This window comes from Corvus moneduloides, chromosome 21 (assembly GCF_009650955.1).
Source record: "Corvus moneduloides isolate bCorMon1 chromosome 21, bCorMon1.pri, whole genome shotgun sequence".
Classification (NCBI taxonomy): domain Eukaryota; kingdom Metazoa; phylum Chordata; class Aves; order Passeriformes; family Corvidae; genus Corvus; species Corvus moneduloides.
In genome coordinates this window covers 6188727-6216473 of record NC_045496.1, presented here as the reverse complement: position 1 = coordinate 6216473, position 27747 = coordinate 6188727, and the positions used below count along the sequence as shown (strand labels likewise).

The 27747-nt window shown below is 48.7% G+C and overlaps 3 protein-coding genes across 9 annotated transcripts in view; all 3 read left to right on the top strand.

Moving 5' to 3' along the window:
- LOC116454283 (collagen alpha-1(XXVII) chain B-like) overlaps positions 1-15712 on the top strand; it is a 146805-nt gene extending 131093 nt beyond the window's left edge. For all 7 annotated transcript variants that reach the window (XM_032130713.1, XM_032130714.1, XM_032130712.1 and 4 more), the window contains 20 exons: positions 236-292; positions 451-504; positions 1397-1450; positions 2826-2879; positions 4396-4449; positions 4525-4632; positions 5030-5137; positions 6585-6692; positions 8376-8429; positions 8979-9041; positions 9469-9522; positions 10233-10268; positions 10610-10627; positions 11004-11039; positions 11367-11393; positions 11613-11678; positions 12091-12259; positions 12419-12528; positions 13239-13457; positions 14014-15712. In XM_032130713.1, the coding sequence (XP_031986604.1) occupies positions 236-292; positions 451-504; positions 1397-1450; positions 2826-2879; positions 4396-4449; positions 4525-4632; positions 5030-5137; positions 6585-6692; positions 8376-8429; positions 8979-9041; positions 9469-9522; positions 10233-10268; positions 10610-10627; positions 11004-11039; positions 11367-11393; positions 11613-11678; positions 12091-12259; positions 12419-12528; positions 13239-13457; positions 14014-14160 (1596 nt within the window). In that variant the 3' untranslated portion in view covers positions 14161-15712. The remainder of the gene's footprint in view (positions 1-235; positions 293-450; positions 505-1396; positions 1451-2825; positions 2880-4395; positions 4450-4524; positions 4633-5029; positions 5138-6584; positions 6693-8375; positions 8430-8978; positions 9042-9468; positions 9523-10232; positions 10269-10609; positions 10628-11003; positions 11040-11366; positions 11394-11612; positions 11679-12090; positions 12260-12418; positions 12529-13238; positions 13458-14013) is intronic.
- Positions 15713-17372: 1660 nt separating this feature from the next.
- LOC116454457 (alpha-1-acid glycoprotein 1-like) lies at positions 17373-19771 on the top strand. Its single transcript, XM_032131095.1, has 6 exons — positions 17373-17536; positions 18209-18351; positions 18577-18647; positions 18928-19032; positions 19241-19341; positions 19545-19771. Exons 1-6 carry the CDS (start codon positions 17426-17428, stop codon positions 19611-19613), a joined length of 600 nt encoding a protein of 199 aa, XP_031986986.1. The 5' UTR covers positions 17373-17425; the 3' UTR covers positions 19614-19771.
- A 1013-nt stretch (positions 19772-20784) lies between these two features.
- LOC116454456 (alpha-1-acid glycoprotein-like) lies at positions 20785-25666 on the top strand. Its single transcript, XM_032131094.1, has 6 exons — positions 20785-20977; positions 21494-21636; positions 22288-22361; positions 23134-23244; positions 23979-24082; positions 25513-25666. The coding sequence occupies exons 1-6, from the start codon at positions 20873-20875 to the stop codon at positions 25627-25629; spliced, it is 654 nt and encodes a 217-aa protein (XP_031986985.1). The 5' UTR covers positions 20785-20872; the 3' UTR covers positions 25630-25666.
- The last annotated feature ends 2081 nt before the right edge of the window (positions 25667-27747 follow it).

The following is a 27747-nucleotide window of genomic DNA, read 5'->3' as shown; positions in this document are numbered from 1 at the left end:
TGGTTACTTAGGGAGGAGAGTTGCACCAGGCAGAAACACCAGAAATTAGGAAAGCAATGTGAAGAGTCAGTGAAACAAACAACAAAAAAAAAAATGTTTAGTCTTTCTCTGGATGAAAAAGTAAATTCAACAGAGGCTTTGCCTTCTCATGTTATGGAAGGACTGGATTGGATCTGTACAGAAGCATCTGCTGTAAAATCTACTGTTTATATTAATACTAACATTTTATTCACAGGGAGAACAAGGTGATGACGGGAAGGTAGAAGGCCCACAGGGACCACCTGGAGACAGAGTAAGATGTTAAATTCCTTCTCTAGTCAATCCTGGACTGATTTTTGTGGGTGGATTAGTTGGCTTGCTGCCTTACTTGTAGAACATGCACAAACCATTGAGATATTGCAGATGACAGCTTGTTTACATCCACCTCAAGTCCTTGTTGTGCTCTTGTAGGGCCCTGTTGGTGACAGAGGTGACCGAGGGGAGCCTGGAGACACTGGTTATCCTGTGAGTCTTATTCCAAATGCATGATTCAGAAATGTTTGCCTTGGGGAAGTGCTCCCAGTCCACATCAGCCCACAGATTTGCCCAGCAGTCCCAGTTCATAACCTGCTGATGTCCCTGGTCAGCTGCTGCTATGATTCAGACAAGGAACAATTCAGCTTTACCTAAAGCAGAAAAACATTACTGAAGGCAAAAAAGTCAGCACCTCACCCTGCCCTGCACCCACCTGAGTGAGGCTAAAAGAATTAGCAGTGCCATTTGAGCAGAGGTCTCTGTGATTATCAAGGAGACACCCTGGGCAACGTGTGAGCATGAGTCCATGCCAGTGCTGCAGAAATTTCAAGACTGACATGCCTGTGGCTGTAGATTCTTCCATGGGAAGATCTGTTAACTTTAAGATTTGGAGGCTTCCAAAATCTTTGCAAGGTTTCTCTCAAAAGCAAGATCAAGGCTATGAGTTATCCTGCTGTGCTCCTTATACCCTCTTTGCAGGACATTTCCAGCTGATTGGGGCTGATCTGCAAAGGTGCCATGACTTAAGTGTTACCTCCATTCAAAAGCACCTGGTCAGAATGACCCATTACAGTAATTTACAGAAGATTTTGAGTTCATCAGAGTAGCAGTACTGCTGCCTTACTTTCTAGGACAGCTGTCTCCAGCTGTTCACTTCCATTAATGCTGTGTGTATTTTGGGATGCATTAGATAGTTCCTCTTTCCACAGCATGGAAAGGCATCCACAGGAGCATGGGCACTACCCACAACTTCACCATTTCTGTGTCAGCAGAATGCAGACACGTGTGTCTTCTTCTGCCCCTTAAATCACATTACATTCATTTTTCTTTCCCATTGCCACAAAAGAACAAAGACATGTTCCCTCTCTGTTATTTATTTAAGGGTCAAGAAGGGCTTGATGGAGAAAGAGGAAAACCTGGACAGCAAGGCTTACCAGTAAGAGATGCTGCTTTATTGTAAGCTACCCAATGCCCCAGGCATGGGAAAAACAGGGAGGTGGGAAGGGCTGCAGGAGGAGTGCGTAGTGAGCTATCAAATGTGGCCATTTCCATCAGCCAGGCCTATGGAATGGGTATTTTGAGCCACATTTGAGACTAATAAATGGGTGACATAACAGGGAGCACTCCCAGTGCCTGTTTCCAAAACCTCCTTTCTGAATGGTCCATGAGGGACTAGAAATCTCAGGAGATGGGTGGTGGAAGATGACAATGACAGTGGAAGGGTCTGCTTGAAAGTGATCCTTTTGATGTTCTGCTAGTCCAATGTGAGGTGAGACCATATTATTCTGCTTGCAAATTGTTTCCTCTCAAACTAGTGAAAGACTTTGTGAAAGACTAAATTAAATCCAAATTCAAAGGAAGGACTTTTTATTCCCTTGTTATATACAGTAGCATCTCATCTTTATACATGACTATTGCAACTGTGAGTGCAGCAGCACATTAAATGTAGTTTGTATTGGGAAATAAAGTTGAATCAATTCCCACTCTTTGTAAGGTTGCTGGGAAGAACAACAGATTCTATTTTGGGGTTAAAATGCTACTGCTCTGTTATATGGCCCAGAAATGAGTAGAGTTGCTGCATTCCCCAGTGGATGTAGTTTATGGGGGGGAGGGTGGTAGCCCCTCAGATGATTCAGAAGGAAGCAGGAGCTTTGGATTGTCTTTAGTAAATGTCCATTAGGAACGTGGGTCAAAAACAAGCTGAAGAAGGAGAGCTCTGCAGGGAGTCCTTCCTTACCATTCATTTTATATTAATCCAGAAATGGCCACTGACACAAATACAGACCAAAAAACCCAACCTGGCTGGCTGGGAGAAAAGACTGAGATGAGTGTGATGGGGAAGAGACCAGCAAGAGAGCAGTGAAATACCCTCTCTGCTTTACTCCATAGCCCTTTTTCTAACACCTGACTCCCCAGGTGAAACCAAGGCAAGGGCTGCAGTGTGCAAAAGGGAAGTGGTACCAGCAATCACTGTGTAAACTAGTCATTCTACACAGGCTCCTTCCTGCCTACTTCTCAGCACTGCTCTCCAGGCACCATCTGGAATTTGGTCAATGATTTCCACAAATGCAGGCACCACCCAAGTGAGGGGCAGAGTTGCTTCTTCTCCAATCGACACCCTGTTAGATGCTCTCTGGAGACAGTTCCTTGCTTCTTTGTCCCCAGGGGCCTGTCTGAGTACAGGCTGTTTCCCTGAATTGTTTCCATACAGTCAGCATTGTTAGGGCACAAAAAATGCTGTTCTTTGTACTTCATGCAAGGTACTGCCAGAAGAGAATTTTAAGCAGATTTTTCTTGCTTATGTTTTGTAGGGGGATCCTGGATCACCAGGCAAGCCAGGAGCAAAGGGATCCAAAGGTGATGCGGTAGGTTTCAGCAGGGTGCATTTATAGTGTCCTGAGTTTAAAGAAAATGTCTAATTAAGAGGATTGTCATGGTTTTGCCCAGCATGTGGGATTTTTGCCTATGGTCTATGCCTTAAAAGACTGTGGGGATCCTTTTGGAAGGGCTGTAAATATTTGGGTGTACAGGCCAAATGGTTTGTTCGCTTTGTGGAGCTGGAGAAGATCAAGACAATTCCAGCTCCAGCATGATGGGTGACTCTTGGGCAGGTCTTTAGTCTCTGCCATGGGTTATGTCTCTTTCCCATGCCCTGTTTGTGCTGTCTCCAGCCACAGCTGTCTCGTCCATCCCCAAGGAGGGCTGAGCCAGGCAAGTGTCTCTCCCTTTCATTTGAACCATAAACTTTTCTGGCTTGAAACCTTCTGGGTTTGGAGTCCATTTATCCATGGAGTTTTTTCTTGGAACAATCCCTCTAATTTCTTGTCCTAATTGAGCAAGAAAACCCAGGACACATGGGTCCTTCAGGGTTCATTGGGGCACTTCATACCTACTCCTACCTCCACATCTGGCTGTAATGACAGCTTGCTAATTATTCTCACAGACCAGGGACTTTATTTGCTAAAACATAAGTATGTGACCTCAATACTCAGCAAATTCCTGCTCTCTCCTGACAGATGTCAGGGTTTTTAATCTGACCCTGCTGGGGGTAAGGCTAGAAGATAGTTTTAGGTCTTCTTGGCAAGAAGTGTACCAGGTGATAAATAAATTCTGCCCATCGATGGACAATCTGGAACTGCCTTTGGGTCTAATGAATAGCAGGGAAAGCACCCCCAGGAATATTTCTTTCATGTAGCTGGCCAGCCTGGTCCTCTGCAGATGGAGAAACAATGCACAGAAAATGAGTTATTCAATTTAAAAGTGCTTTAGTACATGACCTCACTAAGAGAGCCCTAGTGAAGGTGGTGAGGCTGAGTTTTCCATTCATTCTGCACAAATTAACCCTTTATACAGCTAATAAACCTCAGGAGTATTTCTTTTATGCCTTTATTCACAAAGTAGCACTGCAAATTTCAGACAGAAGACACCCTTTTTAATTTCCATTAGCTTTCCAAAATAGAGGGAGCTACTTCTCAGAGAACACCCTCAGAGGACTCACTGGGTCCTGGGTTTGCTGTCAGGGAATTGATGGAGGACTCAGGTTTTTAGCATCTTGTTCTAATGTTTGCCAGTGCACCAAGTCCTCCCTTGAGTTCATCCTGCTTTATTTGTCCTCATCTGCTCTGTATTAGGAAAAATGTAGGTCCTTGCCTTCTAGCTATTCATTCCTGCCCTAGAACTCTCAAGACATACGAAGAATCACTTGTAATAAAACCAAATAGCAGTTCATTCCCCAGTGCTGGAGCAACTGACTTTATAAATCTCCCTTTTATAAAACTCTTTCCAGTCATTATCCAAAAGCACACTCTGAAGTCACAGTCCCAAGTGGAGCTGTGCTAGAACTGCTGCAATTTTAGATGTCTTTCTTTTTTTTACTTGCAGGGTCAAAAAGGAAAGCAAGGAGCACAGGGCAGTGCAGGGAGCAGAGGCTCACCGGTAGGTGAAAATTCCATTTTCTGCCCCAGGAAACGCTGTCTGGGAGCACCTTCTCTAACATCTTTGTAATTTTAGGGCATCCTTGGGCTACCAGGTCCTCGAGGAGTGGTGGGAAGGCAGGGTCAAGAGGGTGCCCCTGGAGTGGACGGAGTGCCTGGGAAGGACGGTGTGCCTGGGATGCTGGTAAGCTTCATCTGTAACCTTGTGGCATTAACAGCAAACACAACATTGGAGCTGGAAAACTAAAAGGTAGCACAGGAGAAATTATGTGATCCAGCTGTGGATATTCCAATTTACATGTACCCAGAGTAGATGTAATGTACATGTACATCTTCTTCACATCTCACTTGCACATACAGGCAGCAGCTGCCTTTGCATGACCAGATCTGTAAATAAAGTGGGTTTTGTAGCCTGACAGACACTCACATGCACAGAACTCTGTCCACATCTGCAAACCCACCCCTGCAAACCTATCCCCCTCTTGCTGAGGGCAGAATCCCACTACTCTGCTGTCCCCCCAGAAGCTGTGCAGAAGGGAAAAGGGTTTTGTATCATAACCTCTTCTGTGTTTCTTTTCTAGGGAGAGCAGGGTGATGATGGGGAAGAAGGTGTGACCGGGATGTCAGGCAAGAGAGGGAACCCCGGTGTGCCAGGACTCCCAGGGGCACAGGGACCACCAGGATTCAAGGTGAGTTTCTGACTCCCTAAGATGCTGCTGTGAGAGAGCCAGTCTGTGAGCCTGATGGCTCTGAGCTTGAACTCTCCAAGGTCTAATATAGTCTCAGTTCCTGCTGCCATCTTTCACTTAGCTAGAGGCTCTGTAGATCTTTCATCTCATCCATCCATCCCTCCATCCATTTTCCTGATGTACACAGCAGCTGAATGTCCCAGAGACCTTTCTTCCTTTACCAAGGACACTCAGGAGCCTGCAGACACACATACTCACACTACAAACACTTTAGTCTTTTATCATTAGAAACCTGGCTAGAAAAAACATGGAGAAGTTGCAGAGGAACTGCTGCAGCCCACCTGTAGGATGTCCAGAATGGACTACTCTGTGGGATGTTCAAGTGTTCTAGCTGCTCTGCAAGGCCTGAGCTGCTGGAAGGAAATTTGTGCTGCTTGGTTTTTAGCATATTTACTGCATTAGAAGGACTGAAGCCAGTATGAGCTTGGACATCGCACTGGGTGGAAGCAGGGACAAGCTGCTTTTGTGACCTTGGGGTTTCTTCCTGGTCCTTGCCCTGATTCAGACTCACCACAGGATCTAAACTGGACTCACAGCAATTCAGTCGTTTGTAGACAGACTCTGTAAATAGGAAGACTCCAGCTGGGTTTAGAGAAGCTCTGAGATCTGATTTAAATTAGGACTCCGTAACACATCGCCCTTGATCTGTCACTTGCTGCCCTCCAGCTGCCTTGGGCAGTACAACAGGAGGTGACTGACAGACTCTGTGTCCTTGTCACACACTCACACCCTACCTCCAGGAGAATTTGTTGCCCCTTTTCCATCTGTTCCACCATCCTACCTTCCACCATCTCCTTGCCTTTGCTCCCCTCTCCCAGTCTGCCTCAGATTGAGCAGCCGGAGCTTGTGCTGCTCCTGGCACTTGGCAAGGGGAAGAGGTGGGGAGCAAAGTGTGGTGCTGGGTGGCAGAAGCCTCTCCCTGGATTGAAGTTGTAGAGTTAACGTTGAGAAAACGTTGGGTTTGCAGCCTCTGGATTGAAGTCCTGCTCTTGGCAGGCCTTCAGCATTTTCCATGAATTAATCATCAATTGCCAGCCTGCTGGGGGAAGAGACTATGGGAAGCTGCAGGGCAGGACAAAGAACGTAGGAAATGCAAAGAGAAGATATTTGATCCCCTTTCTCTCCTCACCCCCGTGCAGGTGGGACAGCTCTGCTGAGGCTCCTGCTCTGTGGGCAGCCCAGGAGGGGACACAGCCATGCCCACCTTGGTCTCACCCTGTGCATCCTGAACAACCTGCCTTAGCAGACCTGGGGCATCCACTGATGGAACCACATTCCTTATCCCAATGAGCCATCTTTTCCAGCTTTCCATCTATGGCTACCTCAGCTGAGTGCTGTTGTATTTAGCTCCTGTCCTTTGGAATTACTTGAATTCTGTTATTTTTAGGGTGAAAGAGGATTGCCTGGGCAGACTGGCCAAACAGGGAAGCGAGGATCACCAGGAGGAACGGGCCTTCCAGGGAGCCCTGGCGATCCGGGACCCAAAGGACAGCTGGTTAGTGGTGATGGAGCTGATAAGAGCTGACTCCAGGCTTCTCCAGCTGGAGAGGGTGTGGATCCACAGGATTGGAAAGCAGGGTGATTCCTGGGAGGGTCTTTATAGGGGAGCCCATATCCAGCTTGAGCATGATTCTGGGAGAGAGATTAGGACTGATACAAAACAAGGCACAAGATTGCCCAAACTACCTCAACTAAACTATACTTGTTTGGCTGTTTTATATAAAACTGTGCTGACAGTTTTCAGGCTGAAAGGTAGTAACCAACACCACCATATGTCATTTTGTTATTGATCCTAGATCAATCTCACAGATCATTTTGTCTCTGTGACACAAGTGACACATTCATTTGCCCCATATTGTCACTGCCTGATTTGCTGCAGGACTAGCGACCATGTCCCTTTGGCTGAGGTGACTCCATGACATTTAAACCCTTCTGACTTCCTACTTGCTTTTGCCTGAAATTCCTCTAGAAAGAAGGCTTGGTTGATTCTCCTGATGCAGGAAAGATCTTAGTCCTCTGTTGGTAGCAGTTTTCCTTTCCAGGACCCATAAATGGGCAGTTAAATCAATTTGTATCCTTAGAAAGTTTCTTACGCTCCACCGAGTCCAACCAAGCCCTTTCTCGCCAAGCAGTTTCTCACTGTCATGGCAGGGAAAACTTGCTAAAAGTGAGGTTTCTAGGCTGACACTGGAACAACCTTGTAATAAAGGGGATGGAAGCCCCACCACTTGGGTCATTTACAACTGAGTGAACAAACCATTGTAATACACCCCAAAAAGCACCATCAGAATGGCTGACACAGTCCTGCCAAGAGGCCAAACAAGCCTTATCTATCTCTGATGTTCCTAACATTGGAGAAGAATCATCTGGTGAAGGTTTCTGATCCCTTTTTTTACAAAAAAAGTTGAATCTTCTTGAATTTTGACATCTGAGAAGCTCAAAAATATCAAAGGATAACCATCTCAAACATGGTGAAAGGAGGATGTTTACACAAGAACATACTACCCAGGGTGCATTTTTTATTCTCAGGGTGCATGCTATGTGCTGATTCAAGCTTGATGGCCTTTCAACTATTTTATTATTATTTTTCTTACAAAATTGAGGAAAAATCCCTGCAGAGTTAATAGGAAAAGGATTAGGGGGTATGCATGGTTTTCCTGGGTTTGAGTGGGAGGTTATGTTGTAGGAACATGCACTTTTTAAACAGCTTGAATGAGCATAGTTTGAAATTATAGTTTGAATTAGTAGGTCAGTCCAGTTTGCATTAGGACTAAAAGAGGAGCTTGTTTTAAAGAACTTTGAGGCTGTTATTTTGCAGCATGAAATTCCAAGATCAGTCTCAGAGTAGATGCTCTCCATCCTGCTTCTGCTGGGCCAAGCCAGAGAAGCATCTGCTAGGAATAGTGTTGGTTTGCCTCCCATTTTGGGGGCAAAAAGGTGGCATTGGTGAGATCTAAGGGATCAAGTGAGTTGCTTCTAGCTTGATGTTTGTGTAGTTCCTCCTCCAGGTTTTTTTTATTCCTCTTTCTTATCAGTCCTTAGACTGAAGGAGACTCACGGATTTCTCTTTCTCTGAAGCTGCTGAACTCTTGGTGCATCTCTGAGTGACATCTCCAGCCACCAGTGTGAATTTACTGTTGTCCTTTGTTCTTGTGTTTGTCTTGGCTGTCACATGCAGGGAGACTTCGGTGAGGCAGGATTTCCAGGGATTGCAGGACTGTTTGGGCCAAAGGTAAGAGGCTGCTGGTGACCAGTTGGTTTTCTAGTCTCACTTTACTGGGGACAGGTAATGCCACACTTTTTGCATTGCTAGCAGCTCTGCAGAAACTGTGGAAATTGAATTTTGATACCAACTTTCTTTAATTTATGAATCTTCATTTGTTAAATGAGTGTGTGCTTACGTATGCTTTGTTGGAGGAAAAGGGCTGTCCTAGAGATTCCATGGCTGTCTTCCCCCTTTCTGACATTTGTATTTCCAGCATCAAACATCAGCCTGCACCTGAGACACCAATGTGCATCCCTAACACTGAGAGCCTTGACTTGAAATTTAGATTAATTTTATCAGCATATAATTTCCCTGGTGAAGAGGGGACTGTTTGTTTTCTGTCAAAAGTAAAAGCCTTGCAAAACAGGACTGGGAAAAGAATTTACAACAAATTGGATCTTCCCATTCCCATATACAAGAGGCAGCACTCCTGTCCTTAACACAGAGCTCTAAGCAAGGACATAAACACAGGGTTTGGTTATTTAGTGGACCTCACATCTCATTTTTTGTTCGCAGGGCCCCCCAGGAGACCTTGGGTTCAAAGGCATTCAGGGACCACGTGGGCCACCGGGTCTCATGGTGAGTGGTTTTCCAGTTTGTGGGGTTTGGGAGGATTTCCTTCCTTCACCCCTGTTTCTGTGAGGCTCCAGGGGCTGTGAGGAGCACGGTGACTTGAGGCCATGGCACCACCTCTGAGCTCCACAGCTGTAGGTGACCACATCTGCATGGGGCTTGGAGACAGCCACACTGCACAGAGCACTCCAGCTACACTGAAATCATTCTACTTCTGGAATTTCTGAGGTTTAACAAGGCTTGTGACAACCATACTGTGAGGACTTGTCTCTTTGGACTTGCAGTTTGAAATTATTTTTTCTTCCAGCTACAGCAAATACTACCACCAAGTTGCTGAAAAGCAGCAAAGATTCTGTGTCCTCACTGAGTCTGCCTTACTGAAAATGACTGGCAGCTCCCATGTGGTGGCTCACACAGGTCTTTTCTTCTCTAGGGAAAAGAAGGGATTATTGGTCCTCTCGGCATTCAAGGTCCCACAGGAAGCCCTGTAAGTATCCACACTCCTTTTCTGCCTGTATTTTTTAGAAGAATTTAAGTGCATGAGATCCAAGGTGTTTGAGGCCAGCATAAGTAACCCCCAAATCCTGCTGTAATCAGGAAAACAAAATGGGGTTTTAAGATCAGCAGCTTCAGAAAAGTGTAGGCTTAGTCTCTGGCTGCATAAACAGTTGCCAGGAGATTATTAGCTGAAAAGTGAGGAACAGCAATACATATGTGCAAGGTTTTCAATAGACTGGAAGACAAGAATGTTATTGCAGATTTTTGAAAGCCAGATTTTCCAAATAACTTGGCCTGAGGGGGAAAAAAAACACATTTAAATAATTTTTTTTTAAAGTATTAAACTGGGAACCACTTGATTTTGAGAATTGTTGAAAATCCCTGCCTGCCCTGAAATGACAAAGGCCCTGAACACAAGTGAAAGATTAGGTCAGCTCTTTGTGAAAACACAAGCATGACACTACTCAGAGCTTGGTCCAGAGGCTGCTACTGGCAGAGATAAAAACCAGTGAGATGAACTCAGACATTGCCAAAATAGCCAGTAATGGCATTTTTTGCTTTGAGATGGGGAGGCCAATATGACAACCTGAGCTGATGAGTTAGAGATGCACTTGGGTCCTTGCAAGGAGCTTCTGGGGGGCAGCACCCAGCAGGGCAGTTTGTGAATGGTCAGTGACAGCCACCTCCTGTGCTTTCCAGGGGCCCAAGGGAGACAAAGGCAGCCGTGGGGAGATGGTAAGTGCTGGTCCCACCTTGGGTGCCCCTAAGAGGGTCCCTGATTTTGAACAATCAAGAGTCACTCTGGGCTCTGCTATGACCACAGGGTGTATCAGGCTCCCATGAGGGCAAGACACTGATTACACATGTGCACATACATCCACACCACTCTGCTGGTAAAATTTCCATTTCCTTAACCCAGCAACACTTCACCATGTTGTCCACAACTGTGGTATCTCCAGTACAGCACTCAGCCCTTGCACAGGCACCTTGGGAACAGCACATGGCTGTACAGGGAGATTTTGGGTCAGTAATGAGCATTTTCTGACAGCTTCTGTGCCTTTTTTTTCCCCCTGCAGGGTCTGCAAGGTCCAAGGGTAAGTATCTGACTTCCCTTTTTCTGACTGATATCTTGTATTTAAGTAAAACAGTTGCTTTCAGCAAGGGCAAAGCTCCAGGGTGGGTAATTGCACAAAGAGAATGCGACGAGTACCTGGGGACAGAGCTTTAGTGACAGCTGAGGAGCTGAAAGGGCTGGAAACAAGGGATGCAGCAGGAATAGACCAGGCGTAGACAGATGTGCCCAGAGCTGGGACAAAATGGGACCACTTCCCGTCTTTTGAAAGTTTTGAGGGACAAGCTGCTGTGAGGTGTCAAAAATACGGCTGGGAATAGATTCCTGCTGGTGAAAACCATGAGAAATGGAAATAAAAACTGGAGATATTTCACTGACTGATACCACTCTGTCTTTAGGGTCCTCCAGGCCCACGAGGATACCCTGGCCCTCCGGTACGTAGATGCGGGAAGAGTTCATTATTGAAACAAGCTGAAATGATTGCCATGGTACTCTCCAGAGGGACTGTTCCCTCACTGGAAATTATGGCTTTGTTATGTTCCTCATATGCAAAACCATGTGCATGAATGGACCAGTGTTTCTCGTGCTTTAGTCCAAACCATCCCCAAGTGTTTTATAGAGACAGCATTGTTGCCGCTCTCACTTCTCTGCACTGAGGGGCTCCAGGGGAACAGGGATTTCAAAAGGCCATGGCTAAATATCCGTGCAGCAGTGACTGACCAGCTTTCTGGCTGATGCCCCTTTTTCCCTCTGATTTCCAGGGTCCGCCAGGAGTTCCAGCCTCATTTGTAAGTTGCCATTCTCTGTACATTTGTTAATGGTGATGTAAGTCCTGCAGAGCCAAGGTGCTGCTGGGACCTTGAAGATACACACTCAGGTCCAGCAGGAGATGCTCTGTTAGCAGAGCAATGCTTGAACTACAGCCTTAGATTGAGAAGTGTTTTCTTGCATCAGGGCATGTTCAGCTTCTAACAATCTCAGTTTCCATCTTTTTCACCCCACACCAGCAACAAGACAGCTTTGGGGCAGCTTTCCAGACACTGATCGACTCCAACAGCGCGCTCAAGACAGAGGTACAAGGGAATTTTTGAACTCCCTGGTCTTTGCTTGAGCTGGAGACTAGGAATGGTCTTATCAGTGCTTTCTATGTGCAGAAAGTTTATACAAAGCCCTGACAAATCAGGATTTGTCACTGTTCTAGTGGAATATCTGGAGTTTATGCAGACAAAGGTCCAGTTAAAAGATATGGTTCTGTTGTGTTACTGATTTGTGAAGCTTCAAACCTCCTGACTTTGCCATTGTGACTTTCCCAGTATTTCAGCAATGTCCTGTTTGGGACAATACAAGGCCTGTGGCTCACTGGCCCCAAGCCAGCACAGCCTGTCTTTGACCCACTGATTTTTCTCAAAATGATGCAGAAACCCTTGTGGTTACAGCACCCAGTGCCCCCAAGGCACCCCTGACTTTGCCTTCTTTTTTCTCCAGGGTTACCAACATCCAGACCTTTTCATGCTGGACCATGGAGGGGAGATCTTTAAGACTCTACACTACCTCAGCAACCTCATTCAGAGCATCAAAAGACCCCTGGGAACCAAGGAAAACCCTGCACGCATCTGCCGGGACCTCATGAACTGTGAACAGAAGCTGAATGATGGTAGGAAGCCCTGAATGTGCAAAGGCTGCATCCTCCACAGGGCTGTTTCACAGGGTCTCCTTCCCTGGGACTAGTCATGAAGAAACCAAAACTCTCCTTTTGTCATTCACAGAAAAGGTTAAGTGTCCTTGTTAATTCCCAAATCCTCCATTTCCTCAGGTACCTACTGGATTGACCCAAATCTTGGCTGTTCCTCAGACACCATACAGGTCATCTGCAACTTCACCAATGGTGGCCAAACGTGTCTCAGCCCTGTCACTGTCTCCAAGGTAGGCACAGCCCCAGAGCAGCATTTCCCATACTGCTATTGCCAAATATTTATGCAGGGTGTGTTGTCCCAGGACGCCAGACAGTGATCACAAGGACACAGCACACAGGTTTCTCCTCAAGGCAGCATTAGTGCCAGAACTCAGGACTGCTCTCAGAAGTTAAAAAATACACCTAAGGCTGTTACTGACTCTTGTCAAGACAAAGCCATGTGTGCTAGTGCTGTTTAATGAACTTAGCGTAGCCTTAACATGAGCAGTAATTTCACAAACACGTGCTCCCAAATCTTCTATTGAATTAACTTACGTTCGAGTCACTCTCGCATTTTGTTTTCCGCTACCTGGAAAAGTGAGATCAGCTTAAATACACAAGTTTCCAGTGAAGTTATGGCTGCAGGATTTTTGTTGAGGAAGTACCTGTACTAAAAATACAAATAGCAGTATCTGCAGATGAGCTGGAACCTGCTTTGCAAGTTGTATTGAATTCAAAGTTTACATTCTTTTCCTCCTACTTAAGGACCTGCTGTGTCCCCATGAAAACTTTCCAAAATGACTTGGCATCTGACCCTTATTGCCCATATTCACATCAGATCCAGCGCTGGACACCAGTGCTGAGAGGAAAGGAGACCCCCTTTGCTATCCCACCTTGCACTAACCCTGCTCCCCTCAGCCCCTCTGCAGGGTGCCCCTATGACCTCTCTGTCACCTTACAGCTGGATTTTGACATCGGGAGAGTCCAGATGAACTTCCTGCGACTGCTGAGCTCAGAGGTGGTTCAGCACATCACCATCCACTGCCTGAACACCTCTGTCTGGCAGGAAGGCTCCTCTGAGAAGCCCTCGGAAAAAGCCGTGCGCTTCAGGGCCTGGAACGGGCAGATGTTTGAAGCGGGTGGGCAGCTCAGGCCAGAAGTGGCAGCTGATGATTGCAAGGTATGTTGCTGTGAAAGAGGGAAGAAGAAGTAGAGAGAAATGCCAGAGCCCACTCTGGAGCTCAAGTAACACCTATGCTGCTCATCCTACGAGGGAGAAGGGTCAAGTTTACCAGGTCTCCACTTATTTTCCAGTCCAGGATGCTATAGCAGCTCCTGTGAAGCAGATGGCCTTCAAACAGAAAGCAAAAGATGAAATTCTGAAGTTACCTGTGATGTATAGGAGCAGTTAAACGGCAGAAAGGGGAACAGCTCCCCATGGGTGGTGGCCGTGGCTCTTGTCTGGTGCCACAGAGAGTCAGGAGACACAGGGCTGCATTCAGGCTCACAGCATTAGGAGTTTGTTTTGGTGATACCACTCAAGCTCAGTTTTCATCAGCCTGATAAAGGGTTCCCCAAAATGCTCTCCAAACCCACCCCAGACCTGCTCAGCCCAAGGGACAGTCCCTTGTCTCACACAGGGATTTTCAGGCTTACACCTCATGAAACACATTCCTTTCCAGCAGGATTCACCCCCTGGTTCATCAGCTTTCTCTCTGTCCCCCCTCTCCCCACAGATCAAGGACGGACGCTGGCATCGGACCCTCTTTTCGTTTCGGACCCAGGACCCTCAGCAGCTGCCAATTGTCAACATCTACAACCTGCCCCCATCCGAGCCAGGAAAGCAGTATCACCTCGAGGTCGGCCCCATCTGCTTCCTTTGAACCAAGCTATGGAAACCAGGCTCTGAGGCTCCAATCCCACGATTGGCCTGTCCTTACAGGGGCTCTCCCACCTCTCTGCAGCAAAGGCAGCTGGGCTGTATCTTTTAGGTCAACTCTTGCTCCAGCCTTTGGCTCAAGTTCTCCAAGAACCCATGATCTACTGAACTCAGCCAGTTGTTGAAAGAAGGAAGAACAAGGGCATGAGGGAAGCGGGCGTCAGTCAGGACGTGAGCAGTGAAAAAGGATCAGGGGACTGGATGTTGCAGTTCCACACACAAAGCTTTTTCCATGACCAAAGAAAACGCTGAGAGAAACCTCAAGCGACTTGCAGCGTGTGGGTTTTTTCATTGTTTCCCCCCCACCCACCCACCCACCCATTTTTGTCTGGTTCCTAAGTTACCAAATGTTCTTTCCATTGAAAAAATAATTAAAAAAATAGAGCTTCCCTCTCAGAGCTTGACGCCTTCTGGACGGCCGTGTGCTGCATCAGGTCTCCCAGGCGGAGCTGCAAGTTGAATCTGGCTGCTCTGTGTACAGGAAGCATTTTGATGTGCAATATTAGAAGAAACAAAATATATATATTATATTATTTAAAGCAAAAAGAAAAAGGAAAAAAAAAAAAAAGAAAAAAAAAGCCAAGTTCCTCCTTCCATGAGTTTAATCAACACTCCCTCTCACGTGTGGTGTTGGAGTAGGGGAGAGTCAGGAAGCAAAGAAGGGGGAATGGAAAGAGGAGAGGGGAGGAGATTGGTGCTAAAATAGAGAGAGGGAATGGGCTCGTCTGATTTGTTTCTACCTCTCACTGTGAAATCTCTGGTGCTCTTAAAAAAGTGTGTTATTTTATATATATGACTTTATTTAAAGTTATGAAGGTGCTACAATGTCTCACCACAGACCCAAAAATAAGCCCCATAGAATCATCGCTCTGGGAAGAGAGGAGATCGTGTTCTACAGCTAAATCAGAGAAACAGCCACCTTAAAAGGGATCCTTCAGTGGCCATGGGTGTCAATACCACAACTCACACCACAGCCAACATCACTTACGGGACAATTTACACGCAAATTTGCTTTTTGTTGTTGTTGTTGATCAGCACTTCACTGCTTCGGGAGGGGAGTGAGGGACACATCTCATCTAGAAGTGTTGAGCCTCAGAGAGCTCCTTTGGAGTCGGTTGTCATGTACTGAGTCGGGCTGTACTGAGTTGCCCACATGACTCCCTGTGCTAAGTTCACGTTTAAACCCAGCTCTGCAACTCTTCTCTCGGCCCCTCTGTCAAGACTGACATGATGGTACCTTGTTTCAGAACCCAGCCGAGCTTGGAAGGGTTTTGTTTGTTAAGTTTTGTAGACATTTAGTCTCTATATGTAAATTTGGAGGAATTTTTTTTAAGAGGATAATTATGGTAATCTTTAATTCTATATAAGGAATAATATTGATGTAATCAGAGCTGTACTGTATCAGAAACTCTTCAGTGCCTGTTTGGAGTTGTGATGTCTCATATGGACCATGGATTTTATTTTTTTGAGGAAAAAAAATTATCTGTGAGTCTCTCTTTGTGGTTTTTTTTTTGGTTTGTTTGTTTTTTTTTGTCACTACTGCCTGCTGGTTGGTTCCCAGCCACCATCGGAAAAGGTTAACATAATCTGTCCCAAATACCTCGCCCTCCACACAGCCCCTGCCAGAAATACCTCATCCCCAGGCCAAAACCACCACCACCCATCACTCGCTGCCTCCCTGCACACCCCCCATACTCCAGGTCTCTCCATCTCTCATCCCATGCCATTGGTTTTGTGTTTTCTCAAGGCTTCAGTTACCATTTGTTCTCATTAAAGCTTTTTTTTTCCCTTTTTCTTTTCTTTTTTTTTTTTTTTTTGACTTTAAATAAATATTTAAAACTGAGGCAATGAAACAGGACTGGAACGGGGGTTTTTTTGGTTCTTCATAAGAAACTAGGTGGGCAAGAGGCACAGAAATATCCCATTTCCCAGGGGTTCCTCCAAGTGATCTGAGGAACCAAACCCACACTCCAAACCTTCCTCATGCCAAACCTGCCAGTCCCTGCATGACCTGCCCAACCCTCAGGATGATGCCAAACACACAACAAGGTCGGGATCCCAATGGCTCCCAACTGCTGTGCCTCATCCGTGTCCCCATCCTGCCACAGTGCTGGGGAGAAAGAGGGGAAAGGAAAAAAAGAAAGAAAAACGTAGGGGGAAAATGGGGTGGAGGGGAAAGGAAGAGCGGGGAAACTAAGGGAGAAAAAAGGGGAAAGATGAGGGCAACAGCAGGGGGCAAAGCAGGGGGAGGGGGCGAAAAAAGAGAGCGGCAAAGGGAAGGAAGGGAGGGAAGGGGGAAAACCCCGTTACGGTGCAGCACAGGAGCTGCTTTGGGTGGTGCCAGATGCGACAGGGCAGCGGGAAGGGGCTGAGCCCTGTTTGCTCAGCTGGTGCTCTGCCCCTTCCCGGCACTGCTAGCTGATTGCACCAGCTCCGCCTTGGCACTAAAACCCGGCTACCTGGGGCTGACTGTCCCTGCCATGAGCCACAGGTCCTGAAGCAGCTGCTGAGGGCAGGGTGAGAGCAAACACCTTTAATTAATTAATCACCACACTTAATTACGATGCCAACATTAGAGGAGCTGTAAGGCACTGTCAAATACGGAGATGCTGCATTTAAAGAAGTTGTAATTTATGGTTTTTAAAAAGTCTGAGCCCATTGCACTGATGGGTTCCCTGCCTCATATACCCAAGGCCCCTTCCCCATGGAATCCCCCACGGGATCTGCACTCCTAAGAGCACACGTGAACCCCCGTGCAAGCCCCATGTCCCAAGGGGACACGAGGCCAGCGGGGACCAAAGCCCTTAAAGCTACCAACCAGCCATCTCCATAACAGTTTATTTGCCCTGTGGAGGAAAGCCATGTCCTGCTGCCCTTAGCGTCCCCAAGGTCTCCAAACACACCTGAAGCTGCCGAGCACTTCGCCAGGCACCCACAAAATTAATTGCAGTTTCTGAGAACAAAAGCCTGCATTGGTGACGTATTAGATTGGTGGGAGGTTTTCTTTCCTCTTTTTACACTGGCGAAATCCAAGATTTTGCAAGCTGAATTTCTTCCGCCTGCTATTGCTTCATGCCTGAGCAAACAGCCTGGCAGCAGAGCAGGCACGTTGGTGCTGGGGATGTCCAGCATTGCTGGCAGCCCTATATAAGGGACAGAGCTGAGCAACAGCCTGGCAGAGCAGGAACATCCTCCTGGACGGCCAGAAGATGTTGGCCACCCTCACCCTCTTCCTGGGGCTGCCCCTCACCCTGGCCACCAAGCCCCCAAGCTGCGCCCCACTCATCCCGATCACTTTCGACAACACCACCGTCCCTTGGGTAAGTCCTGCCCTCATCTGAGGCACCTATCCTCTGGTTCCCTATCACCATCCCTAGCTCTTATGGATCCGGGAGGAGGTTATGGGAAGAGCACTGGCAGCTCAGTGTTTATCTCACTGCCTGTCCATGCTTGTTTTCCTAAAAAAAAATCCAGACTGCTGCACAGGAGCACGGGAAAGGGGTTAAGCCTTGCGGCTCTGCACCCATAATCTCATGAGCAGGTGCTTTTAGGGGTCCTGCTTCCATTTCCCTGCAAACCAGGATGGGCAGCACCATCCCAGTGCCTCACCACACCATTGTAAGTCCTTCAAGTGATGGTGACTCAGGTCATGAGTCTCCATCCACAAACCCTTCAACTGCATAAACAGTATTTAATCCCTTGGGAGCTTTTAATGGGAGGAAAGCAATGACAGCGTGGCATGGAGCAGGAAAGACACCCCTGCAGAAAGAACTGGCCATCCTGGGAGCTGGAGCAGTGCCTTAACAGAGAGGGGACAAAACTCAGAGACCCTCACCCAGCCCGGATCGTGCCCAGGACAGTCACCTACCGGGGGTGCTCCTGGCTGTGGGACAGCAGGACATAAGACACAGCATTTGCTTTCACTCACAGGGTGCCTGGGAGTGAACCTGGCACAGCCCCTCCAACCTTCCCCACTCTGCTCCCCTCTGCAGCTCCTGGGACAGTGGTTCTACATTGCTGGTGCCTCCAGGTATCCCCCTCACCTGGAAGAGATGAGAGCAGTGACATTTGAGGCTTTTTCCTTCTCTCCCGGGAGCCACGAAGATGAGCTCGACATCACTGAAATCATAAGAATGTAAGGACAGGGATTCACCCCCCTGATCTGGCTCCTCCATCCCCAGGGGCATTGCTACCCTCTGGTGCCATCCTCTGGGCTGAGACACCCCACAAATTTGGGGCTGGAGAGCAGTTATGCCACATTTATTTAAGCTCTGCAGTCCTGCTCATGTTCCAAATCCCTCAGGTTTGGTTGGGGCAGTTTTGGGGGGTATTTGCGCCCTCTGACCTCTCTGCCCCACAGGAATGAGACATGTGTGGTGAAGAACTCCAGCAAGGTCCAGGTCGTTCACCAGAACTCCACCCTGATACACGGTAAAGCTCCAGTTGTAGCACAGGGATGGGATGGGGTGGGGGGACTCAGCCACACCTTGGACCCTCGTGCTTCTTGCCTCCCTGTACTTGGCACCCTGAGCCTTTTACACCTAAAATCATGTCTGGAGGCAGAGGGAAAAGATTTCTTCCACCACACACCGCGTCTATGGCAGTACTGTGGGTCCCCACTGGGATGAGTCGCTAGGATAAAAGGTGATGAGCCCCAGCATGGGGTGGATCCTCACCAGTGGGGGAATCTCACTCTCTCCATACCTTCCAGTTGATAATAACATGGTGGCTTCCATGGCCAGACTGATCCAAAGTGACAAAGACCTGCTGATCCTGAACCACATCAACATTGACTTCCCGAGTCTGAGCCTCTCAGGTGAGCAGATGCTTTCCCAGGGACAAGTCAAGAGGCACAGACATCTCCTGTCCTCACAAGCAGGGCAAAAAGCCCCTTTTCCCCTGATACAGAGAGGGGAAAGATGGGGACAGGCAGTGAGCTCCCCATCTGCACTATGGGGATCACCCAGGAGCAAAGCAACCCTAAAACACCACTTCTTTCCCCCCCTTCTCCATTTCTCTGACAGCACGGACACCCAACGTGAGCAAAGAGCACATGGAGGAGTTCAAAGCCCACCTGCACTGCCTGGGCTTCACTGAGGAGGATGTGTTCTACACTTCCAGAGAGGTACAAACCCCTCCCTGGGGTGGATAAGCCCCAGGCCAGGTTCTGTTTCCAGCTGGGATGGGGGTCTGGGGGGAATTAAGTTTAGCCCCCCAGCGCAGCTTCCCCGCTGTGCATCCCCAAACCTCCTCAAGCATCCTCCCCCAGCCATTCCTGGTGGTTCTGTGGTAAGGGAGCACCAAGAGCCGATCTCCCCTCTCCCATAGCATGCCTGTCCCCTGCCCGGGAAGCAAACGGGTGAAGGCAATGCAGTTCCAGTTCCACAGATGGGGTAACCCCCATGGACCGGGTCAGCTGCTCCATCCTCATCCTCCTCCAGCCCCAGCCAGGCTCAGCACAGCCTCAGGATTTCTTATCTATCCATGTTTTTGCCTTTCCTCCTGGATTTCACTGTTCTCAACTGGGCCCAAAATAAATTCCTTTGTTTCTACCACTGGCTGTTCCTGCTCCATCTTCTCTGGGACCCCCTCCTGCCTGCCATGCCCATGGTGCTGAATCTCCAAACCCACCCAGAGATGTGAAAGACATCCAGACAAAACCCAACCAGACAAAATTCAACCAGGGCAAAGTGTGGCAGTGGGCACAGAGATGCTCATCCCTCATGCCAGCTCTGTGGTGGCAGGGGACCCTCTCAGCCTCAGGACATTGGGACATGAGCACCCACCCATCAGGGTAACACACAAACCTGCCAACCCCCTTGAGTCTCCCCCACCACAACACTTTTAGCACCTGAACATCCCACCCTCAATTTTCAAGCCAAATCCCACAAGGCTCCATCTACACCACAGCCTTGTGCAGGGGTCACTGCAGGGTGGGGTGACAAGAGGTGACACTGCACCTTCCCCAGGTGTCTCTGAGGAGGGAAAAGGGGAGACAATGGGAAAAACCATTACCCAGAGCCAGACCAAACGGTTCAGGGAGGCTCTGCTGCCAGAGAGGAAAAGGCAAACAAAATGTCAGAAAAACAAGTCCTGCCTGTCTGACAACACAGGGACAACAGCAGGACAGGGAGGGTCAGAGAGCTGCCACAGGGATACGTCCAACAGGACGGGGTGACCTCTGAGGCCCATAAGCACCTCTTTTAAAGCCAGTTTTGGCAAGGACGGCAAAAGCACCTTCTCTTCAAAGCCCCTTGGGCTTTGCCTGAGATTGGGGGGCAGGGGTGTCTGCAGCGAAGCCAGCACTGGGAGGGCTACACAACATCTCATTAGCAGAGCAAGATGGGACTACAGCAGCTGCTCGCAGGAAAAAAAGTGGGGAAATTTAGGGCAGATTTAAGTTTTAAATGCAGTTAACTGCATCACCAACAGCCTCCTCCTACCGACACTTGCCAACAGCAGCCACATCCATCCAAGGCTAGGGCAAGTGCCAAGCACGTGGCTCTTCCCTGGGCATCGACCCCAAAAGGCACCGGTTGCGACACCAGTGCAGATCCGGCAGCCCTGAGCACATCCTGTCCCCTCCCAGTGCAGCTGCAGGAGCCAACAGCGTCCGTCTGTCCAGGACTGTGCTCACCCAGTGTGCTCGGACAGCCATGGACACAGCCGGGCTCGTGGTCATCCTCAGCCTCACGGCGCTGCTGCCCACGGACGCTGTCCCCTGCGGAGCCCAACGCCCGGACAACTCCATGGCCTCCAAGGTAGGAGACACACGAGCCTTGGGGGGCTCTCCCACGCCTGCAATCAGCTTGAGGGTGCTCTGCTAAGCCTCACTGTCTCCTGGGAAAGAGGAATACCCCACCTTATCCCCCCCTGCTGCCCTGGCACATCTGCCAAGGTGCTGTCAGAGAAACACCTGCAACAAACAGGAAACGTTTGCTGTCCAAAAATCCTCGAATTACCCAGTTTTCTCAGGTTCCCAACAGTGACCTTGAAACAAGGCAGGTGGGATGGGTATTTTTTGGTGCAAATGCCCCGCAACAAAGTCAAACTGTCCTGACCCTGCCGCACCACCCAGGGCACCCACAGCCGGTGCCAGCACCCTTCCCAACCCCCACACTCAGCTATTTATTTTTTCCCCCAGTTCATTTGCAAATGTTTCACCTTGTTGCTGCAAATGCAAGAGGGAGAACTAGCATCAATGTCAATTATGCCACGGGGAGGGTGGAAATCTCAGGGTATCTCACCCTCACCACCCTGTCCCTCTCTCCCCACAGCTGCTGGGGACGTGGCTGTATGTGGCAGGGGCTGCCCAATTCCCCCCGCACCGCGTGGAGATGCTGCTCATCGACCATGCCTACCTGCACATGGAGCCCAGTGCCAGCGGGCAGGAGCTGCTCATCACCCACTACGTGGCTGTGTAAGATGCAGTCCCTGGGTTCTCAACCCATCTCCTCCCTGCTACAGCCCCAAAATCTTTTAGCACAAGATACGAGCACGGTTCCAGGTTGGTTTCTTCAAAAGGAGTCTCTCCTGCCTGCTCTGTGCACCCTCTCCCCTCTTCTCTCTTCCTCATCCCCTTTATTTACTTATTTATTTCAACAGACCGCAGGTTTAGACAAGTTTTGCAGGGCACAGAGGTCTCACAGGCACCAAGCCCTGCAGGCATGGAGGATGAAGGCAAGGAGAAGACCTCTCCAGGAGAGGAGACTTTTCCAGAAGTCCCTGTGGCATGGCTGCTGACTCTGCCAGGCACCAAAAGCTGTTTCCCCAACAGGGTCAGAATTTCAGGGGATGAATTTTTCTGTGGCAATGCAGGCAGCACTTTGAGGTTTCAGTTATTTCAGGGTGGAAAATGTCTCACCACCAAGGAGTGGGGGAGCAATTGCAAGGCTGAGACCGCGAGCTGCCACTGGAGGTCAGGCAGAGGCACGGGAGAAATGCCTTGATTTTAACAGTGAGAGAAATTAACCCTGGGGAGGAGGTGGCAGGTGCCCGATGTGGGGTCAGGACCGGGGCTTTGCTGGTCCTTTCCAGACCATGGCATCACCCCCTTCCCCTCTCTCTCCAGGGGGGACCAGTGTTTTACCAACAACCTCACTTACTTGGAAATCACTGGCAGTAACACCACGCTGGTGAAGCACGGTAAGCAGCGCAGGTGGGGTTATCACCCAGCCCACCGTTTCACATGGATTGAGACACACAAAGGGCCCATGTCCCTGTTTTACATTATCGAATGCATTTTATTCCTGAGTCTCTTTGCCTGTTTGAAGCCTCGGTGGGCTCCAAACAGCTCCCCAAACCCAGGGGCACCCAGGTTTATTCCCACTCCTGGGGCACCCCAGGCATCACAGCCCCACCACCCAGCCACATTAAACCCACAGAGTAATGCTGTGCCAGGAGCAAACCTGCTGCCACCCCTGCAGGAGAACACCATCCTGGTTGTGAAGTTATTTCACAATCCCTTGGGGAAAGGAGGGAACACTCATGGCAGGTTTCAGAGAATTAATGAAGCCTCTCGTTCTGAGTTGCTTCCTCCTTGCTGAGGAAGCGGGGTGAGCCAATCTGGGGTGGGAATTGCAACCCCCTGGGATACAGTTTGCACTGACCCAGCCACAACAGCACTGCTGTGAGCAGGGGGCAGTTTCTCCCTGTTCTTACAGACCCCCAAACTGCAAGGTTCCAACAGCAGGACAGGAGCTGAGGGACTTTGGCTCTTTCACACCCCAGCCCCATCTTTAAGAAATACAACTTATATAAACCAAGAACCAAAAAAGTCACCCTATTTCAAGACATTTGTCCTCACCTGCTACTGAGGGTTGAATTCCAGGGACTACTGACATTGCCCACATCTGGGCTGGAGTTTATTGCTGCTGCAGCACTGAAAATCTGAATTATTGTGTCTGTTCTCTCCAAGCCAAGACCCAGAAAACTGAAGGGATGTTGATGAACCTCAGCTCTGAAAACCTTTTACTCATCCAGTACCAAATGCAGAGGGAAAGGACGTATTTGGGGCAGTATCTCTACGGTATGAAACTCCATCCTAAAGTAATTTAAAGCTCTCATGGAACACCCAAACACACACAAAATTATCAACTAAAACCATGCAGCACCTTGGTTTCACCAACAGTCAGTGACTTTTCTGAGACCAACGCTCCACGGGTTACAGGATTTGCAAACCCCATTAAACCCCACATCTCCTGACAGAGCAGAAAAGAGCAAGTTAAAGACCAAATCCACTTATGACATAAATACTCAAAGAACAGGAAGCAAATACAATTCAGCATCGACATCATTGTAAAATCTCAACATTTTCAAGCCAACCATGATGTTTCAATACTTACCTCCCTGGGCTTTGCAGTGCTAAAGTTGATCAGATTTACCCACAACCCCATAAAGCGGCAGTTTTGACTCCATCATCTTGCCAGGCTGCAAAGCAGTTGCTTTAAGAGATTTTGAAGACACATATAGAGAACTGCCTCCACGCTCACCTCGGTCCCTCCTGACACCCCAGGAGGTTCAGACCATCCTGCAACCCCTTTAAGCATACAGGACCAGAGTTGTTTGGGAGAGGGTTAAAACAAGTGATGCCCAAGGTTGGTTTTGTTCAGGTGTGTTCATTATGGGAGTGAGAGACCCCCACACAGACCACATCCACAGCAAGCACTGGTGGGGAAGGGGAGCAGCATTTTGTGGAACAAAGGGCTGTGCTGAGGCCATCAGTCCAACAAATCTAACACCTGACAAATCCTTCTTCTCCAGCCCGGAACCTGAGCATAAGCACAGCTGATCGGGAGGAATTTGAGCACCACGTCGAGTGCCTGGGGCTGAGGGCAGAGCAGATCGTGTATGCGCCATGGAAAACGGTACTGGGCCCTCTGGGGGGGGGCCAGGGTCAGCAAAGCCACCACAGCCCCCTCCAGGCAGGGGTGCAAGAGCCCAAGCTGCACTTCTGGCTGCCAAACTGGGGTCTTGGAGAGACATTTTCAAGGTGGTGGAAATGATTTAGGAGATTAAATAACCACAGGCTTGCTTCAACTGAGGTTTAAAATAGCACTCCTAAAGCAAATACTACACCTGAGCATCTCCACTGGGAACCCTGGTAACAGCTTGTCTACCCCTGCTGGGGGGGAATAGGCAAGGGATTTTTACCCTGAAATTACTGATTTTGCCTTGAAACCCCTGATTTTGCCCCCCAGCAAGGACCAGGTGCCCCCATGAGCTGCAGAAAGAGCAGGTGATTTTTTTCCTTCAGGTTTTCCACTAAAATGTTTACCAGATCCAGTCCTCACCTCTGCCACCTACTTCAAGACATTTTATCCTGCAAATGACCCAGACCCTGAGTCAGCTTGACAGGGGCTCCCGTTTGTGAAGTGAAGGTGAAAAACATCTTACCTTTGCTGCTCCATCCTGGTCATCTGCTCATCCACATCAGGAGGCTCTGAGTCTTCAGAGGTGCCCAAAACCCTACACCAGGCTGCCAGGCTGGATCCAACATTGTCCCCAACCCTTATCCACCCTCAAGAAGCTTCTTCTAAAACTGTGCCCCACAGGTTCAGGGGAACAGAGAACAAAGGCAGAGAGTGTAGGGGCAGAGAGTGAAACCCTTGGAATGGGGCTGCACCTGGGGCTGGGGCAGGGTCAGGCCTCCTCTCCCATTTAGCAAACGAGCAGCAGCTGGGAGGCAGAGCCCAGCTCCTCTACATTAACTGCACACGGTGGATCACATTTAAATTTGGGCAAAATGAGGGGAATAAGTCAGGACTGTCTGTGCTTACAAGCTCTGGTGCAATTGGGGTTAGCAGTTATTGGCCAAGGTAAGCCACTGCACCCAAGGAGTAAAAAACCAATTAAACAAACACAGAAAACATTTTGGGGACTTTTGTCATCAGGCTGAAGGAGGTGGATGTGAACAGAGCACCAGAGCCGACTCACAAAGCCCCGTGCCAGCTGCAGGCATTAACAGAATTTAACCTATGCTGAGTGCCTGAGCAGCACAAGCTTTTTACTTATTTCCCCCAAAAGTCTGAGTTCCCCCTTTTCTTCAGAGCACACATAGCCCAACTTGGCCCCAGAAACTTGGTTTCCTCTTTCCAGCACAGGCCTGGAAAATAGCACCAGCAGGAGCTCAGCATCTGGGCAAGCAATGTCTGTGTCTGGGCCAGCACAGCAAAGCCCTGAGCTTCCTTAGCTCCTCTTAGACATAATCAGCTAAAAGGGGGAAGGAAAATACTTCTTTCTTGAGTAAATTCTCTCTTGCTGAGATTCACTTACCCTGTTTTTGTTGTTTTGACAGGAGGTGTGTCAAGTGAAAGAAGACAAAGGCAGCAACAGCCCACACACAGAGCCTGTGGCTGCAGGCACAGCATCACCTGCTCCAGGTACTTCCTGGCCTGGGAGTGCAGGGAACTGACCCCACATTGGGCAATAAATGTTTTCTTCAAATTAGATGCAAATTGGTGCCAAATTTTTTGAGAGCAAAGGGTTCTGAAGAGGTCAGACGTGGGGTTTGCGAGAGCAGAGGGTTCTGAAGAGGTCAGAAGTGGGGTTTGCAAAAAGAGAGCGAACACCCAATTCATCTTGTGTCATCCAGGCAGGAGTTGCAAGAGTCAACCCGGAGCTTCCCACTGACCTTGGAAAAGAGCTCTGCCAAAAAGCAGCGCTGCAATGCAGCAGTGAGGGAGGCCAACCAGGAGAGGGCAATCATTAACTATTTTACACAAACCAGGCATTTGAGGAGTAACTGGGATATAGAGAAGGCGGGAAACTTATCCGTAACTACAGCCTGAGGAAAAGGGGGCTTAGCTCAAAGGAACCACCCAATTCTCTTGACAGCAGCTTGACTGCCAGGTAGCTAAGGTGGGACAGATGTTCCTGCCCAAAGCCTTTGGACCAGGCAAGTGCTCCCTGCTAATGTCCATCTGTAAGCTTGGTTTGCACTGACAAATTACCCTCCTGCCAGAGGGAAGGGGTGCTAACCCAACCGCGCCTGGATTTTTCGTTTCCCAGAGGAAAGGTCATGTTTTCTCATTTCTCCGTAAGCTCAACACCCTGGAGATGAGACGTGCCAAGAACGATATTGCTCTCCATGCCTCCAGTGCACCCCTGCACTTGTCAGGCACCTCATACACCCCTTATCCCAGCCCCAAAGGGAAGACAGCACCATCACTGCCATTGTAGAAGTGGGCATTTAACAAGAGACTGCTGCTGCTGTGTGGTCTGGAGAGTAATTCAGTATCAGCTCTAACTTAGTAATTAAGCACTGAAAATATCTCTCTTCCTTAAAAAGGAAGAAAATGAGAAAAGCTAGAGGGAAGGCAGCAGTCAGAACTGTGACTCCCTCTGGAGCTCCAGGGTGCTCTGTGTCTGTCCAGCTGCCTTTACCAGGCAAAATTTCAGTGTTAAGCCTTTGGAGTGACTGTGCTAGCAAAAATGAATTTTTACAAGATCACAGAATCATTAAGGTTGGAAAAGACCTCCAAGGTCAAGTCCAACCTGTGACCCATCCTCAACTTGTAAACCAGACCAGAGCACTGAGAGCCACATCCAGCCATTCCTTGGACGCTTCCAGGGATGGTGAGTCCACCACCTCCCTGGGCAGCCCCTTCCAATGCTTGACAAATCTTTCCTCATGTCCAGTCTGAACCTCCCTTGGCACAACTTGAGGCCATTCCCTCTCATCCTGTCCCTTGTTCCCTGGGAGCAGAGCCCAACCCCCACCGGAATTGTGGAGAGTGAGGTCGCCCCTGAGATTGCTTTTCTGCAGGATAAAAAATAAGTTCAGCCTGTTCCCTCCAGGTCTCGAGGCACTGGTATCCAGCCAGCCCTTGCTTTACCCACCTCTTTATCAGCTTGTGATGTGAAACATAACTCCCCAACCTCTCTAGAGGGCAGAGGGGCTGAGGGGATGCTGGCAGCAGCCTCCAGTGCTGCGGTGAAAGGGCCCATCTCAGCAGACACCACTGAAGAGCTGTGGCTCAGATTACAAAAACCCAGGCTTTATGAGTAGATTTATAGCTGAATAAAAGCCTTGAATTACAGGAGACGTAAGGAACCAACAAAGCCAGTCTGGCCCCCACAGCAAGTTTTCTTACACAAATCAGAAGCCACTTGCACTACAGGCTATGGCTCCTGAATGACCTTCAAGGGTAGTTCCTGGCTGGGTTGTTATTCCTTAAAAAACTTGTGCAAAGCCTTTATTTTGAAAACCATGTAAGCCAGGTTCTTTCAAGGGGATAACTGGACTGCAGAGCTTTCAGGTTTTCTGGGAAATTCACTTCTCTGAATGGAGTGTTGTGGATACTGCATAGATGAGCAAAGTCCAGCAACCCTCAGAGACAGGTGAACAGTGTCTGAACATCCCTGACTCATCATCACTATCATTAGCCTTGATCTTGCTGGCTTTGCTTTTAAGAATTCTGTTCTCCCAGGTCCTCATAGTGAGAATCCTTCCCAGTGTCAGCGAATTAGCCAAGGAAGAGTCTGGTCCCAAAGAGCACCAATACACCACAGAGAAAGAGATGGAGACATG